Source organism: Balaenoptera physalus (assembly GCF_965194825.1).
Source record: "Balaenoptera physalus genome assembly, chromosome: 17".
Taxonomy (NCBI): Eukaryota; Metazoa; Chordata; class Mammalia; order Artiodactyla; family Balaenopteridae; genus Balaenoptera; species Balaenoptera physalus.
The window spans coordinates 9,615,120-9,631,610 of NC_138895.1; the positions used below are offsets into that span (position 1 = coordinate 9,615,120).

General features: G+C 36.9%; 1 protein-coding gene across 3 annotated transcripts in view; it reads left to right on the top strand.

The window, feature by feature from the left end:
* Positions 1-16,491, top strand: part of NKAIN3 (sodium/potassium transporting ATPase interacting 3) — a 507,826-nt gene that overhangs the window by 250,503 nt on the left and 240,832 nt on the right. For all 3 annotated transcript variants that reach the window (XM_082433753.1, XM_082433755.1, XM_082433754.1), the window contains exon 2: positions 15,044-15,181. In XM_082433753.1, coding sequence (XP_082289879.1) covers positions 15,044-15,181 — 138 coding nt within the window. The remainder of the gene's footprint in view (positions 1-15,043; positions 15,182-16,491) is intronic.

Consider the following 16,491-nt stretch of genomic DNA (forward strand, 5'->3'; position numbering starts at 1 on the left):
TGAGACCTTTGGAAGTAAGTTTGTAAGTTGAGTTGCCTTCAGAGACAACAGAGGTACATCATTGTAAAAACCAACCCATCACTTTTCCAGTAGTTTCATCAAGAAGGCGTTTGGATGCAGAAGTCAGGTGGGAAATGTTCAGAGTATGTTTATTCTTGAAATATTGGTAGACAAATCTTGATATCAGAGATATTGCTTGACATGTACATTTTATTTGATCCTGCATCTTTGGCTTGAGTAACATCTCTCTTGGAAAGACTTGCTATATCTTTTCTCTATTTGGGTGGGAAAACTATCTTTTTGATCACATTTCTTTGCAAATGTTTTCAATCAGTTCTACTACCTGCAAAATACCAAAGTAGTTGAGGAGGTGGGTCTTTCCGTCAGGTTCCCTATACCTTGATCCAGGACATCATTCATTTACCCAAAATAAAACTATTGAATTCAACATGTACTAAATATTATAGAGCCACAGACACAATTGTTGAGGAAATACAGAGTGGGGACCTTGCTGAACATTGTTTGACCTACATTAACATATCACAATCAGTTCTAATATTTTCTATGTTTTACTTTCTCAATATGTCTTCCTTTTCTTGCTTATTTGAAGATTTATTCTGATTAATTTAGTACTTATTAGAATAAAAATAATATTCTGATTCCAGATTTCCACTGGAAAAATACCAATTTATAGTTTTTCCAAGCTGTTCACAACATGCGTCTAATAATCCCCTGATGAAGAGTTTTAATGATTTCTTTGCATTGGCAATCTGTCATAATGCAGTGCCTGCGAGCTCTTCTTAGTTAAACCACAGAGATAAAAGAAAGTCCAATCTTGATGAGCAATTCATTCACATTTCTGTTGTTAAGGATGTCACTGTTCAATGACTAAAGAAGCATCCAGGTCTCATTAAACCGCCACGCCATTCGGGAATGGCATGAGGTGGACCAAATGAAAAAGGAACGCGCTATTTCTGAACTTAATGCCAGCTCTCCTGCTTCTCTTTTGTCTGGTTTGATACATTGAAGTCTCAGCTAATGCTCTTGACAAGTATGTACACTTTTAGTTGCCAGACAGGTCTTAACTTTCACAAAAGAACGGCTGGAGACCTTCTAGCCCTGAGACAGCTGCTGGGATAAAAGGCACCTTTCACTAAAAAACACTCTTTCCTCTTGTGATGTGCCCTAAAATGCAGCAACGCAGCCACTGGAGGGGGACTCTGAAAGCCAAGGTAGAAAAAGAAAATTTCTGGATTCATGGTTGGCAGTACAGAGTTATATGTAGTTGGCCATACAATTGCAATCTTGCTGGTAAATCAAGATGTGTTGCCATGGCGAGATGGCTATAAGAGGAAAAACAGATGGTGCTGGTTGTATTGGAGACAAAGAAATAAAAACTCCAAGTCTCCTTCTATGTAAAAGTTATGTAGAATTCAATAATTTAGGGAAGAATAATCAGGCTTGTACTACCATTTTTATCACATTAATGCAGAAATCTACCATGCAAATGGTTACATTATTCATGTCTGTGTTTCCCAGCTCAGGAGTTACCCCTCTCTGTCCGCTTGTCAAACCATTTCCCTTATTTCCTCCAACGCAGGTAAATGCCCATTTTATTTACTCAGTCTATCATGATTTAAAGCAAGATTTCCCACCAAGTATTTTCACTGCAAGTTCTCTCTCAAACAAGTCTCTTTTCTTTTTCTAAAGAAAAGAGAATCTTTTTTGACAAATATTTATTGTACAATTGTACAAATACATTATGCAAAACACTGCTATACTCTTTGTATGTATGCTATCTGATACAAATATAAGCTGACCCAGGCCCTGGATTATTAACATATTATATCTTATACCACAGACTGTTTTGCCCTCTAATATTTACATGATGAGAAAGAGCGTGCAGTATTTTTTCCACTTAACAAAGGCTGGTTCATGAGTTTCTAAAAATGCATAATTTAATAATGAAAAATGAAATTTTAATCACTATTATCGAAGAGGATTTCTTCTTTTATTTGTTCCGTTGTTTAGCATTAAACAATAATACTGCTTGATGGAGAACTAGATAAGTACAAGTTCCCACTTTGCCTCAGAATACAGAGATGACCTATGTCATCAGTTTCCTAATAAAGCATATCAGTGGAATTTTGTTTCCTTGAAGTAAGACTGTTTTAAATTCCATGGGAGGAACATGTAATAGAGGCAATATATTACTTGAGATCAGAAACATCTTTGGAAGATGTATTTCTGGCAGAATGGTAGAATAAGTTCCCTGAACATCACTGCTGTTAAAAACAACTGGAAATGTCAGATTTAAAAGATGTTTTAGTTGCATCAGTGAGTTAACAAGATACTAAATTCTTCTAAACTTGAGCTTTATTTTCAAAGCTCCAAGAATGGGGAAGAAGAGACAAATCCCAAAGGACTGCCCAAGCTGGGAGTCTAATAGAAGACCCTTCTCATAAAGCTGGAACCCCACACAACTACAGCTTCAAAGTGAAGGTGAGAGGTAGACCCAGACTCATCCCCTAAAGACGAGCAGAACTGTATTCCTCCAACCTTGCTACTAGGTGGAAAAAAGTTAAAATGTCTCCTCAGTATTCACAAAAATGGATTAGTCCTCACACAGATTTGTAAACTAAATTCACATCACTTGAGAGATCCAGAGAATATATAAGTAAAGAATTTAAGTTAAAGTGGTGGTAGTAAGCTATTAGTGTCTCCAGGCACCTGGCAAATACAAATGAAAATCCAAAAGGAAATAAAATACCTTTTGGAGGTTATCTGCCTTCAAAATAAATCACAAAATTTCTAAAAGATAAAGTTCCAAGGACCTAAATTCGCAACCAACAATTCAGAATATCCAAAGAACCAAGGGACCATACCCATAAAGCAATGAATAATCAAATAGCTGAATCAAACTCACAAAGATATCAGTCAGGCACAGAACATGAGATAAGCATGAATTAATATGCTCAAAGAAATGAAAGAGAGGTTTTAGGTAAGGAAAGAGCACAATGACTAAGCATATTTGAAAAAATCAAATAGAATTAACAGAAAAATATATATAATATTAATTTTTAAAAACTCACTGAGTGGGTTTACCAGATTTGGAAGAGTGGAGAAAAATAATGAATGGGAAAGTATTTTGTGAAGACATTATACAGAATGCAATTCAGAAAAACAAGAGTTAGAAAATATAGAAGATTAAGAGACAGAAAGATGGAATGAGAAGTTCTATGTGCCTGAATGGAGTTCTGGAAGGGAAAAAAGAGAGGCAGAATAAAACAAGTGTAACTATTTGAAGAGAATTTTAGCTGAAAATTTTTCAGAACTGATGAAAAGCATCAATTAGATTCTGGAAGACCAAAATTTACTAAGAAAGATAAATTAAAAGACATTCACACAAAGATACATCATAGTCAATCGTCAAAACTTCAAGAACAGGGCTTCCCTGGTGGCACGGTGGTTACAAATCCATCTGCCAATGCAGGGGACACGGGTTCGAGCCCTGGTCCAGGAAGATCCCACATGCTGCGCGGAGCAACTAAGCCCATGCGCCACAAATACTGAGCCTGCGCTCTAGAGCCCGCAAGCCACAACTACTTAGCCCATGTTCCACTACTGAAGCCTGTGCACCTAGAGCCCGTGCTCCACAACAAGAGAAGCCACCACAATGAGAAGCCTGCGCACCACAACGAAGAGTAGCCCCCACTTGCCCCAACTAGAGAAAACCCGTGTGCATCAACGAAGACCCAATGCAGCCAAAAATAAATAAAATAAAATAAAATAAAATTTAAAAAATACCTATTAAAAAAAACTTCAAGAACATAGAGAGATTTTTAAATCTGTTGGAGGGATGGGAAGAAGACAATGCCTTCAGAGGAAACATAATGAAGCAAGACCCCACTTCTTACTAGCACCATTGGGATCCAGCACATTTTTTATTGCGCAGAAAGTAAAATATATTTAATGAGAAATGTTTTTAAGTGTTTGAATAAAATAAAGATACTTTCAAGTGAAGACAAATGGAAAGAGTTTGCCACCAGGAGACCCTCAATTTAACAAATTTAAAAGTATATTCTTCAGGAAAAAGAAGTTTTCCCAGAGAGAAGGTCTGGGAAACAAGAAGAAAGGATGAGCAAGAAGTGGTTATATATGTGGGTAAATCAGATACAAACATTGACTGAATAAAACAATAACAATAATAATGTCAAGATAGAAAACTATATGTAAAAAATACCTATTTGGGGAATTATAGTGTTCTAAGATTGTATTGTTTGAGAAAAGGGGTAAGATGATGATTAACTTTAGACACTGATAACTTACGTATATATGCTAACAAGTCTAGGGTAATTATTTAAATAAAAGTAATAAAGCCTTGAAACTAATATACTTGAAACTAATAAGGGGATAAAATGGAATGGGAAAAAACTGATAGTTTCAAAAGAAGGGATGAAAGTAGAAATAAAATCTTAGAAATGGCAAGAAAAAGAAATACAAAGCAAGGATAATAGAAACAAATCCACATATATCTTTAATCAGAATAAACATAATTGGACAATAAAAGACACAGATTCTCAGGCTGAATTGAAAACGATAAGCTGAGTCATATGCTTATGTCATTTATTTAATGTGAGTTTCTTATAGATGGCATACAGATAGGTCATGTTTTTTAATCCACTCTTCCCATTTCTATCTTTTAATTGGTGTATTTAGACCATTTACATTTAATGTGATTCATGATATATTAAGGATTAAAATCTAACATTTTATTTTGTATTTTCTGTTCACACTTTGTTCATTTCATTATTTTCTTTTCCTGCCTTCCTGTAGATTATTTGAACATTTTTTAGAATTCCATTTTGATTTATCTATAGTGTCAAATAATTTTAATGTCTCTCTCCTCTTGGTAATGACATCTATTGCTTGTCTTTTTTCATTCAGTTTGAGATCTTCCTGGTTCTTGGCCTGGCATCATAAATATGTTCTTCTGTATCATTAATGGCACTGCCATATGGAACAGTAATTATACTTATTGCACATAAAATTACAGGAAAAAGCATTATCCTTATAAAGAAATTTACAAATATGGATCTTCACTAGAAGCAAGGGAATGAGTGTGTCTGAGATAAAAGCTCAGGATGTTGGCGGTGTATCTCTGTTCGATCAGTGTAGCTCATAAAATGAACACTCATTCAACCCCTGTTGAGGGACCAGAAGACAGATAATATGACAGGTTCTAATTCATGTAGTTGGTTTATACACTTATAATCTAAAAAAACTGGAAACCAAGAGGCTGATCAAGCTTCCTGGTCCTTTGAGAAACATTTTAATGTCCAAAAAGTATAAGCATGATTGAAAAGTGATTAATTCAGTTTGTCCCCTGAGACTCTGAAGATTAGACACCCATATCAAGTTGATGAAGACTATGTCACCAAATTAGATCATAGCTGTTGGTTAGTGATAACTGTGAAGAAGACAATAAAATGCAAGTTTAACACCAGAAACACCTCAATCATTGTCAGTGGTTTGCTGCACTGTCAGCATCTTTCCCAGGATACGGACAGCAACAGGACACTCAAGCAGCTGCTGCATAGTGAACTGAGGGTAGAAAGAGAAAGACAAAGAGAACCATCAAAAGAAAAATAGACAGTTGGAGTTCACCTACTTTAACACCATGAACTGATTATTACTTAAATGTCTATTGTACATTCTAATTTTTCAGGTGAGAATGTCTTCTTTATAGCATAAATACTTTGGCATGTTCAAGTTTTTTCCATATTAGTTTCCAAAGAAGAAACATTTAATTTCCTTCCCAAATGGAAACTCTAGTTCTTGCTGAAAAGGTATACTTTAAAGGAATTCTTTAGAGAAGGAATTTTGCAGGTGGTCTCTACTACAAATAAAAATGTGAAAAGGCCCTTAGAGAAACTTTCGTCCCATAACCTTCTCTCTGTCTTCTCATGCTGGGTTGCCATTTAAGTAAAACCTCCGTGGGAGTCTTAAATGCCACAGCAAGCGTGTTCCTGCCAGCTGTTTGTATAGGTCACCCAGCCGAGGGGTTCAACTTTAGTGTTCTTGGGTCCATTATGGCTCCACTGGAGGGTTGAAATTTAATCTTCAAAAACTGTTCTGTAACAAACTGGCACTTTGGGTTTTTGCTGAAATAGTTGCCTTCTTCCTGGCTTGAGCTATTCATGAACTGGAACTGCATTTTTTAAGGTCAGCTTCTGCTTGGCAAAGATGGAGGAGTTTGGCTGTAGGAGAATTTCTGGCAGGGGAAGGATACTTAGAAGCTGAATCAAATGATGTAATCACACCATTTAGAGATCAAGGGACATCTTCAAACAAATACTAACAGATTATTCCTTTCTGCCTAATTTTTGTGAAATTCTTACCCAGAGCATTGCTGACTCAGTATGAAAAAAGGAAGCAGAATGCTCTTCTCCCAGTTTCTTTGTGGCATGGTTCGTCTTACGTCTCTATCAGTGTCTGCAGGGCTAGCAAACAATATGAAAACCCCTCTCTTGACAAGAACCCGTTGGTAAAATATAAGAATCTTTTTTCAGACTGTGTGCTGCCAAAGGAAATATTTTGAAAGTTTACTCAATTTTAAAAGCCTCATTTCCCTTAGTTAAACCCCACAGTTTGAAACTTTGTGTATTTAGTTAAACTCACTGGGTTGATATGAGAACAGTAATTATTAAAATAATCCCTAACAGTGAGTAACCCAAAAGTTATTGTTAGGGGGCTTTAAGTTTCTTTCTAGGAAGCTTTTTGCCCAGTCCTTACCTATTATTTCAGTTATCCTGATTATATTTGGTTTAACCTAAATTGAAAAGCACTTGACCTTTTGTGCACATATCGACAGATAGAGAGGAGAAGGCTTCCGTACCTGAAAAGAAATCACTGATGACATTCTAATGATTGGATCAAAAGCATTTTAAAACTTTTTTGTTTGCCTCTTTAGTCTTTCCACATTGAATTCATTAATCATTACTTCAATAATATATATGTAAGATCTCACTTCCTAAAATGATTTGGTATCATGTGATTTTTGCAATGCCTGCCCCTCAAAGCAGACTCTGGGCTCTAGAGAGACCAAAAACTACAAATTCTCTTTCAATTAATTCTTCTTGAAAAAGTCAGAGTATCCTGAACTTGGTAATTATCAGTAGAGTGGCTTGAGAATAAAAACTTCTATATAAGTGCTGAGTATTGCTATTGATCATTAAGTATCACTAGACATAGCCCAAGTGATTATTGACATGAAAGCGACTTTATCTAGGCACGAGTAAGGACTTATTCATTATCTTTTTATTTCAAATAAGGTATTACTAGGATATATGATATATGCCCTAGTATATATACTGAAAATATTTATCTTTTTTTCTATTATGCCTTGTTGACAGAGCTTTATATAGAAACTTTTGTGGAGTTAGAGCTCTATTTATTTACATCACAATTCTAATACCTGTATCACAATTTTTGAATTATAATGCTACTTCAGTGAATTTTTCTGGAAAGAAATCTTCCTATGGATGCAGGAAGCTTTGAGAGAAGTTCTGGTGACTTTGGCAACGGAGTTGGACATAGCAGGAGCTGGAATCACACTATCTCAGATATGGTTTTCTGGGGCTGAGAGAGGGTTAGGGAAAGCTCTGGGCTCTTCCTCGACGGGTCAGGGCCTGGCTGAGATGTGTACACACCTCCACCACACATCAGGGTCCCATCCCTGAGAAAGGTAGAATTGAGAGGGCCGGAAATAACAACTGTGTGGTAGGCAGAATATTGGCCCCCAAAGATGTCCACGTCCTAATCACTGGATCCTATGAGTACATCTCCTTACATAGCAAAGGGGAATTAAGGTCACAGATGGAATTAAGTATTCAGCTGTGGTTAAAATGGAGAGATTTTTCTGAATTATCCAGGAAAGCCCAACGTAATCAATCACAAGAGTCTTTATAAGTGGAACAGGGAGGTAGACAAGAAAGCATTAGAGGGATGGCAGCATGACGACTTGACCCACGGTTGCTGGCTTTGAAGATAAAGGAAGAGGGCCAAGGAATGTGGGCAGCTTCTAGCAGCTGGAAAAGTCAAGGGAAGGAAATCTCCCTTGGAGACTTCAGAAGGAAGGTAGCCCTGCCTGCCAACACCTTGCTTTTAGTACAGCAAAACCCATTTTGTTTGGGCTTCTGAACTACAGAAGATAGTATACTTCTATAAGTTTGAGTAATTTGTTAGAGCATTCGAAGAGCAGCAGTAACTAATATACAACTGTTAGCACTTATTGATCACCATCAAAAGTGCTTGACATGCATATCCTAATATTTAACTGTACGATTACTATCATCTACCTTTGATGAAGAAACTGAAGCTTGCCTAAGATAGCACAGAAACTAAGTTTCTGAAAGATGCAACTTGCCTCTTCTGACAGACAGAGAGAGGGATTGCTCCACTTAGAAATTTAGGGGTAGGAGGAAGGAAGACTAAATCATGAAACATCCCACTATGTTTCCTGTATTATTTCTATCTCTTGTGATGGAGCTTATTTCAGAATTAACCTCATTAAACAGTGTGCATTTTATTGCGTGATTTCAGGGTCGTATGGTAGAAATAATATAGGATCAGGACATAAAGATACTAGTCTGATCTCTGATACTAATTAGCTGATTGTTCTGAGCTTCTTCCTATAAAGATAATAATATTTATCTTGCTTTTTTAGCATCAAATTAGATGAATAAATATGGAAAAATGTAAGTGTTAAATAATGTCCCATTCATAGTATTACTATTCTTTTGGGCTTTAGAGCACTTCTTAAAATTCGGTAGCTTATTCTCTGACATACTAAGAAGTTGGTGAAATAGTTGTCATTCTACCAGTTGATATGACTCGATGCATGAAATACACTAAAGAACTTTCCCGAGTGGATTTGTAGTTCTTAAATGCCCTTCACGTGCCTCTTTCAGCTCATCAGCCTCCATAAATCTGTCCATGTGCAGTGCAATATCTGTTCCTTTTTATTTTTTATTTTTTTTTGAGTTTCAAATCAGCTTTATTTTGCTGTGAGACAGAGTGAATTTCACTGGATCTGAATTTCCTCATCTATTAATGTGGGATGAGGTAGATTATATGTCTCATTCTTTAACTTAGCTCTGGATGAATTTCTAATTGAAATTAGAGGCCATAATCCATCAAAATAATTAGAAGACAGTTGGCTCAGGTGCTAGAGGTGACAAAACAAATTGCAAACAGATAATGAGGGTGAGCAAATATTTACACACAGGTAAATAAAATCTATAATTGTTCTGTATCTTGTTACCAGAGAGTCGATGTCCTAGAACACAGAGAAATTTCATAGTTCCAAGGACTTATAAACTTGAGACTAAGAAAAAAATCTATAGGAAACTATTGTTAAAATATTCATTGTGGAAAACTATGTTTTGTCACTTAAAGACAGAAGTATTGTCAACAGGTTGACATATCAAATAAACAATGGTTAAGCCATTAACCATGAACTTACTAAGGTCTTATTATTATTATTATTTTTTTTTTTACACACACACACACACACACACACACACACACACACACAGTATTTTATTTTCACAAGAGGTAAATAGACTGACACCAAGCATTGTACATGGATGACCACAACAAAAGCAACAATGATTGCAATTACCAAACATGGAACACACTCATACTATGTCATAATATTGACATTCAGTCCAGTAATCCTCCACTGTAACAGCTCCTTTACTTTGCAGTGAAAATTGATTTGTATGTTCTTTGCCTCTGAGCCCTTGTGGGAAACTTTCCTTGGTATGTTACCCACAGCTCCTTATTTCTTCAAAAAATAGTTAGCACCACAACATGTGATTGTTTTTTGATTTCCAAAAATTGTTTACATGACCAAGTAGCTTATATCCTCATGATTGAATTGTAAGGGTAGGAAATGCCCATTCAATTTCCTTGAAATACAGGGACTCAAAATATATAGACAGAATTCAAGAAGCCTTTTCTGATGTTCTGGAGACAACTGCTGAGTAAAGCTAATTCAAGGAACAAACTTCAACAATCGCACTTGGCATCAAGGAAAATACTCCTCCAAACCCTATGGTTCCACCTTCCCCAGCTACATATGCCCTCGTGGTCATTCAGGCCACTGGGGAGGGTCTGTTAGACTTGATTAGTTAGACTTTATTCATTTCACTAACTGATTGGTTACTGGTTTCACTGGAATAATAGACTTTGCCTTCTAACACTGCTAGCAAAAATAGTACAAAACCATGCAGAAACTGTGAAGCCCTTAACACAGTTGCTATCTTTACTGGATAAACCAAATCATGAACAGGCCATATCTAGAATTCCTGGATCCATCGAAGTCTGTGAACATCCTAAGGCTTGGTTATCTCTGTCTATAGACAAGAGAAACTTCTCCAAAATAGCACCTGCTTTAATGTAGTGGTAAATCTGCAAGTTATTAGGACTTTTTGTGACACATCTCTATAAGCAGGCTCCTGATACAAATGCTACTGATCCTTCTATTTATTTTTTTAGAGCCATGAAAAAATATTCACAAATTATGGCTTAAAATACAGGATCGTAATTTGGCCTAGGCCGGGTCTATGAACACAGACGTTTGGCATCATCAACCTCAAGCATGAGAAGTCCACTGGGATTGAGTAGCTATGAGATTCTAGAGCAAACGAAGCAAGGATGATGGTGGCAGAGCTGAGGGCTACACGGACTTCCCAGGCATAAAGAAACCTCCTCTAATACCCAAAAGTTATTTGAAAAGACCTGGGATGTATCAATTTAGCCAATAGGAATGTTAGAGCTTTTAAATTCCCTCTTTAAGGAAAGATTCAGTCCTTCATGGTTATAAAATACTTACCTCATGAGTTCCTAGAGTACAGGTTATATAGAAGAGAGTATCATTCACACAGTATGCTTTAATTTCACAGTCTTTTAGGAAACCATGGTTTGATCAGATACTTTCCCACGATTCCACTAACATGAGTAACCCTGTTTTGATCTTTTTTAATTGTGTCCGATTCTAGTGAGCAGAGAAAAGTCCCAGGGGAGTGGAAGGAAAAGGCAGCTCACCGTGAAGTTCAACCTCCAAGAGTACTCACTTCTTAGGAATGAGCATTCTTATCCAGCTTTTGTTTGGACAGAAGCATATTGTGTAGATCCAACCTAGGTAAATGCCCAGGAAAATGTTTGGTCACCTGGAGTTTTTATAGCTCTTTAATTAAGTGTAAATAAATTTTCACAATTTGTAATAATTATGAGCTTTTAGGCAAAACACTGTGTGAAGCGTTAAACATAATCTATGGATCGATAAGAAAGTTACTGCATTTTAAAGGTGCCCCTGTTTGTCTCTGTCTATGTTGCTTGGGCATAATAAGGAAACAGGGACACTTCTTGAGCTATTGGGAGTATGTGTGGTTAATATAGGATGTAGTTAATGATTCACAGATTTATAGGAAGTATTTTCACCTTGGAGCCTGATAAAAGGAAATGCCTGACCCTCCAGGAGGAATTTGAGAACACCCCCCCTTCCCCTTGCCATACTCACGAATTTATATAGAGCATTCAGTCTCTCCCAAGTCCTGTTAGATATACTTTACATGGTCAGATTATACTTACATTTTGTTCCATAATCATAATGAAGACGTCCAAGCTTTCTACAATTGGATTCTGAAAGTTACAAGCCAATAAGCAACATTCCCATTATAATGAGTGTGGGATAATTTTCATGCAGCCCAAGTATGATCTAGGGTTACATTTCTCTCCTTACAGTTCCAGTATTGCCATCCCATGCCACTCAGGGAGAATGTTTCAATGGCCTCTTCATATTTACCTTCAAAGTCATGCCCAATTTTAATTTTGTTAGTTTTTTTAAAAAATTTATTTATTTATGGCTGTGTTGGGTCTTCGTTTCTGTGCGAGGGCTTTCTCTAGTTGTGGCGAGCGCGGGCCACTCTTCATCGCGGTGCGCGGGCCTCTCACTGTCGCGGCCTCTCTTGTTGCGGAGCACAGGCTCCAGACGCGCAGGCTCAGTAATTGTGGCTCACGGGCCCAGTTGCTCCGCGGCATGTGGGATCTTCCCAGACCAGGGCACGAACCCGTGTCCCCTGCATTGGCAGGCGGATTCTCAACCACTGTGCCACCAGGGAAGCCCTAGTATTTTTTTTCTGTTAGTATTTTTGAACCATACTTTTCTTGCATCAATGATTTGGTCTCCTCCCTCCCTCCCTCCCTTCCTTCCTTCCTTCCTTCCTTCTTCTCCCTTCTACTCTTCCTTTTTATTAAGATTCTGTTTGCCTTCGTTTTTTAACTTGTTAGGAAAAGATACATATTCTTTTCCATCATATTCTTATAACTCCCAGAGTCTTACCTACTTGACCTTTTACTTAGAAATGATCCTATTGTTCTTTAGGCCACTGCTTCCTGTTCTGTTTTAAACTGGTGACAGGTTAATTTTGCTTTCTCTGAGTGTCTCCTTGCCTTTTTGTTTTCTTGAACTCTCTTCCTTTATTTAAACCTCAAGTTCTTCCAATGTCTCGTTCATTCTCTTCTTTGCTATGGCGTCTCCGCAGAGCCCTCCATCCTCTGCTTTCATCTGGACCGGATGTTTCCTTTTGATGCTGCATCACACATTTGATCACTGCCTTTCACTGCTCTCCTGAATTAGAACCACTATTTTCTAGGTGCCATATTCAGTGGTGTAGAGATAAATATTTTAACATAGGCTCTCATAACAAATAAACAAGACCTTGTGGTTTTTTAGCATTTCCTGATGTCCATGTTGTAAATATAATGGCCAATGTCAAGTTCCCAAAACTTGAAGCCACTGACTGTGGACTTGGAAAGAGATGTACCTGATCCCTGCTCCCCGGCCAGCTGCAGCAGCTTGAGCACATCACTGATGAGACCATTTTGACAAGAGATGTTTTTAAAATATATTCATTCTTTTTTTGAGTTAACAAAGCAACCTGGATATTATTTAATTCCATTCTGTGGCTCTGGGTCATCATTATTAATATCAAGCTCTAAGGCAAAAAGTGGTATCGCTAATGATGACATTGAGAGAGAATATATTTGCCTCTAAACTAAATGACTTAATAGCTGAAAGTGGAAATTAGATAAAGTAATTAATACCAAATGCAATGGTACTTTGTTAACTTTTGAAGGGCCTTTTGTCATTGTTAGCCGACTTTTTAAAATACAGTACTCAAATCTAGCTTTCATGGTTTGTACAGTTGTTTTAGCTGCCTCTCGCCTCATCCTTGATATGGTCTCTTCCCCGTCTGTTTGTTGTTTGTTTATGGCCTTTTATTTGTGCTTTTATTTCAAGTCACTATAAATCCATTTTAAGTTATCAGAGAATGAATATCAATAAGTAGAGAGACGGGGTGTCTCCAATAAAGAATGCAGATTTTCTGATCAGTGGTGTTAATTCGGCTTCCCTTTCATTGTGTGTGTTTTCTTTAATATCATAAAAGAGAAGGCTATCCATGCATCTTCTGACAGAAAAGAAAATGGGTTTTTCTCTCTTTGAAAAGTTCACTTTAAAGGTTTCTGTGATGCACGACAGCTTTAAAATAGGGTTGCTTTTCAGGATGAATTGCCCGCAGCTGCTCTTCAGGATTTTTTGGGTTCTTTTCTGAGCACATCCATCCTGTTGCACATAAAAAACTGCATATGTACATCACTGATGGGCCAATAAATAAAATGCTGCGTTTTTAGGGGAAGGTTGCTGGGAACTAATTAGAGTCACGAGCAGAGAGAAACAGGGGGTTGAAAACACCGTGCTGCTTCTTACCTTGCTCTGATTATTTTGTGTTTTAGCCATTTCTGTGCATCTTCCATTTAGTGAGTGCAGGGAATGGTGACAAATCACTTGATGATCAGGAAATACCCATGAAATGAATGTGGTTCGGAGTGGTTGTCTTTAGGTATTTGCTCGTTTCTCTTCTCCTCCACAGCTTACTGAAGGTGAATCTAAACCAAGGTAAATTCAGCTTACTGGATAGAGGACATTTCTTTATGTCCAAGGAAATTAAAGCTATTCAGGAATACACCTGCCACATAACTAGAAAAATACCTAGGGTACCATTTTCATTTCAAATCTGCAGTTTCTTTTGCTGGCAGTATGGTTAATCGTGGGATCATTTTCTTAGAAATACTATTTTATCAAAGTAAATGTAGAAAAATGCTTGAAACGTGTAAGATTTGTGTCCAAATACAGCAGGTAAAATTATAAAATTTTTAGATATAAAATGCGATAAATATCATTTGTACATGGTAATGACATTGTTGGCATTCACTGGACTATATAAAATTCATTTAATATATTATCTCAATAAAATATGGTTCAAAGGAGCTATGTAACTCTAGTTTTAGATCGGGACTACAGTAAATAAGTAAGCTCATTTTGAAGAAGGAGTTATTATCATTAATGTAAGTAAGTAAGTAAGCCCAGAGTAAATAAATAAGCTTCATTTTGAAAAAGTGGTTAGTCGTTATAATCAATGACAATTTAAAGAAAGGAAAGAAAAAGAAAACAGAAGATTTGATAATTCATGTTTCACACAAGAAGGCACAGATGGGTAGTTTTTGTTTTTTTTCCAAAATAATAATGGTCCTAGCATTGCAAGCCTGGAGTTACTGTTCCGAGTAGGTTATACTAAGCCAATAATTTACTAAAAATAATGATAAGTTAATATGATAAAATATGATATCATAAACTGTTGCCTGCATTTGCTACTATAGAAAATGATTTCAGGAGTATATCTCTAGCTCTCCAAGTCTATGAACACTTGAAGTCATAATACTCAAAGTTATCTTAGTATATTTTCTGAGAGAAGTTGCGTAAAGTACATGAAATGGGCACCACAATCTTAGTGATGATGGTGTCCATTACTGCGATTCAAATTGACTGCAGCCTTCTCCAGCTGTGAAACCAAGATTAAAATGGTCTGCTGGTGCTTGGGTTAGATGCTCATGGGCTCTCTCTGCTTTGTTGCAGCTCTCAGCATTAGAGAGGCAGATCTTTGACTTCCTTGGCTTCCAATGGGCGCCCATCCTTGGAAATTTTCTCCATATAATAGTCGTCATACTGGGTTTGTTTGGAACCATTCAGTACAGACCTCGATATATCGTGGTGGTAAGTCTTATTGTTACCATGTCTTTTCGTGTAAACACTGCAAAACTGTTAGGAGAAGAAGGAAATCATTTTAGTTGTTCCCTTTGATATAACGTGGCTCGGCCATTCTGGCCTTCATTACTGAATTCTGTTGAGAGATGATTACCTGTGAGAAAGAAGAAGACTCAGTGAATGTTTACAATGAAAGCAAAGCAACGTGACTGTAAGCGTGAGATGCATAGTGAGACTCACAGTGTAATTGAAATCAAGTTTCACAAGGAAATTTAAGATGCGGTTTGGATGGAGTAGGACTGGTTGTGGTCTTGATGTTAGATGAGATATAAATGTACATTAACTATCATGTCAATGGCATATGTCACTAACCCTAAAAAGCAAACCGACGTAGCCATAACTGTTTACTAACTGATAGCAATAATACAATTTAATTTTAATGGACATAGGACATTACAAATGCATGTGCATTTATTTAGTACTCACCCTTTAAGGTATTGCATACTGTATATTACTGAACATTTCTCTACTTTGGTAAGATAAATTTGAAACATAAATCCATACTCCAAACTATGACATACACGGTCAACACACCCTCCATTGTAGGGAAATTTAATAAGGGATATTCTGTGCTCCGCAATTGACTGGAAGTTATTTCCAGTAATAGATTTCTTTAATGTAAAAAGAGGGGAATATTTTGGGCTACATGTATAAGAAGGTTGTCAGAGATACCAAGCATGTATAAGGAGTTGTAATGAGGGATGACATACTCTAAAATGCTCATTGAGCCTGAATAAATATACAATGTTCAGTAGAATTAGTGAATATTTTCTTGTAATGCGATGATTGCCTCACTAGAAGAAAACTATAGACTTAAAACTATGCCATCTTTCCATTTTGGTTTAATCCAGTCACACCTATCAAAAAGAAAAAAGTTGTAAATTTTTCTACAAGTGCCTCAATTCTCTCTTTACATCTCAAAATTGGCTTTTGGGTGTCTTTCATCATCTCACACAGAGGTGAGGGTAACCAGCCCACAGCACAGACTCTGCCCTCAAAATTGCTGCTCCAGGCACATTGGAACATTTCTGTCACTCAGCTGACTGCAGGGGCTAAACAATCCCTGCTTTACTCTTCTTCCCTGAAAGACAGCCTCTGCTAAGCCACTGTGTGATCTACTAAAAAGGTGTTTCACAGAGATGGACTTGCAGCTCAAGAGACTTTAATCTGCATAATAGCAAACTATTATTGGATTCTATGTTCTAGTTTGTTGCTATGAACACAGAGCACTTTGACTTAGTACAGACTTGTCATCGTAT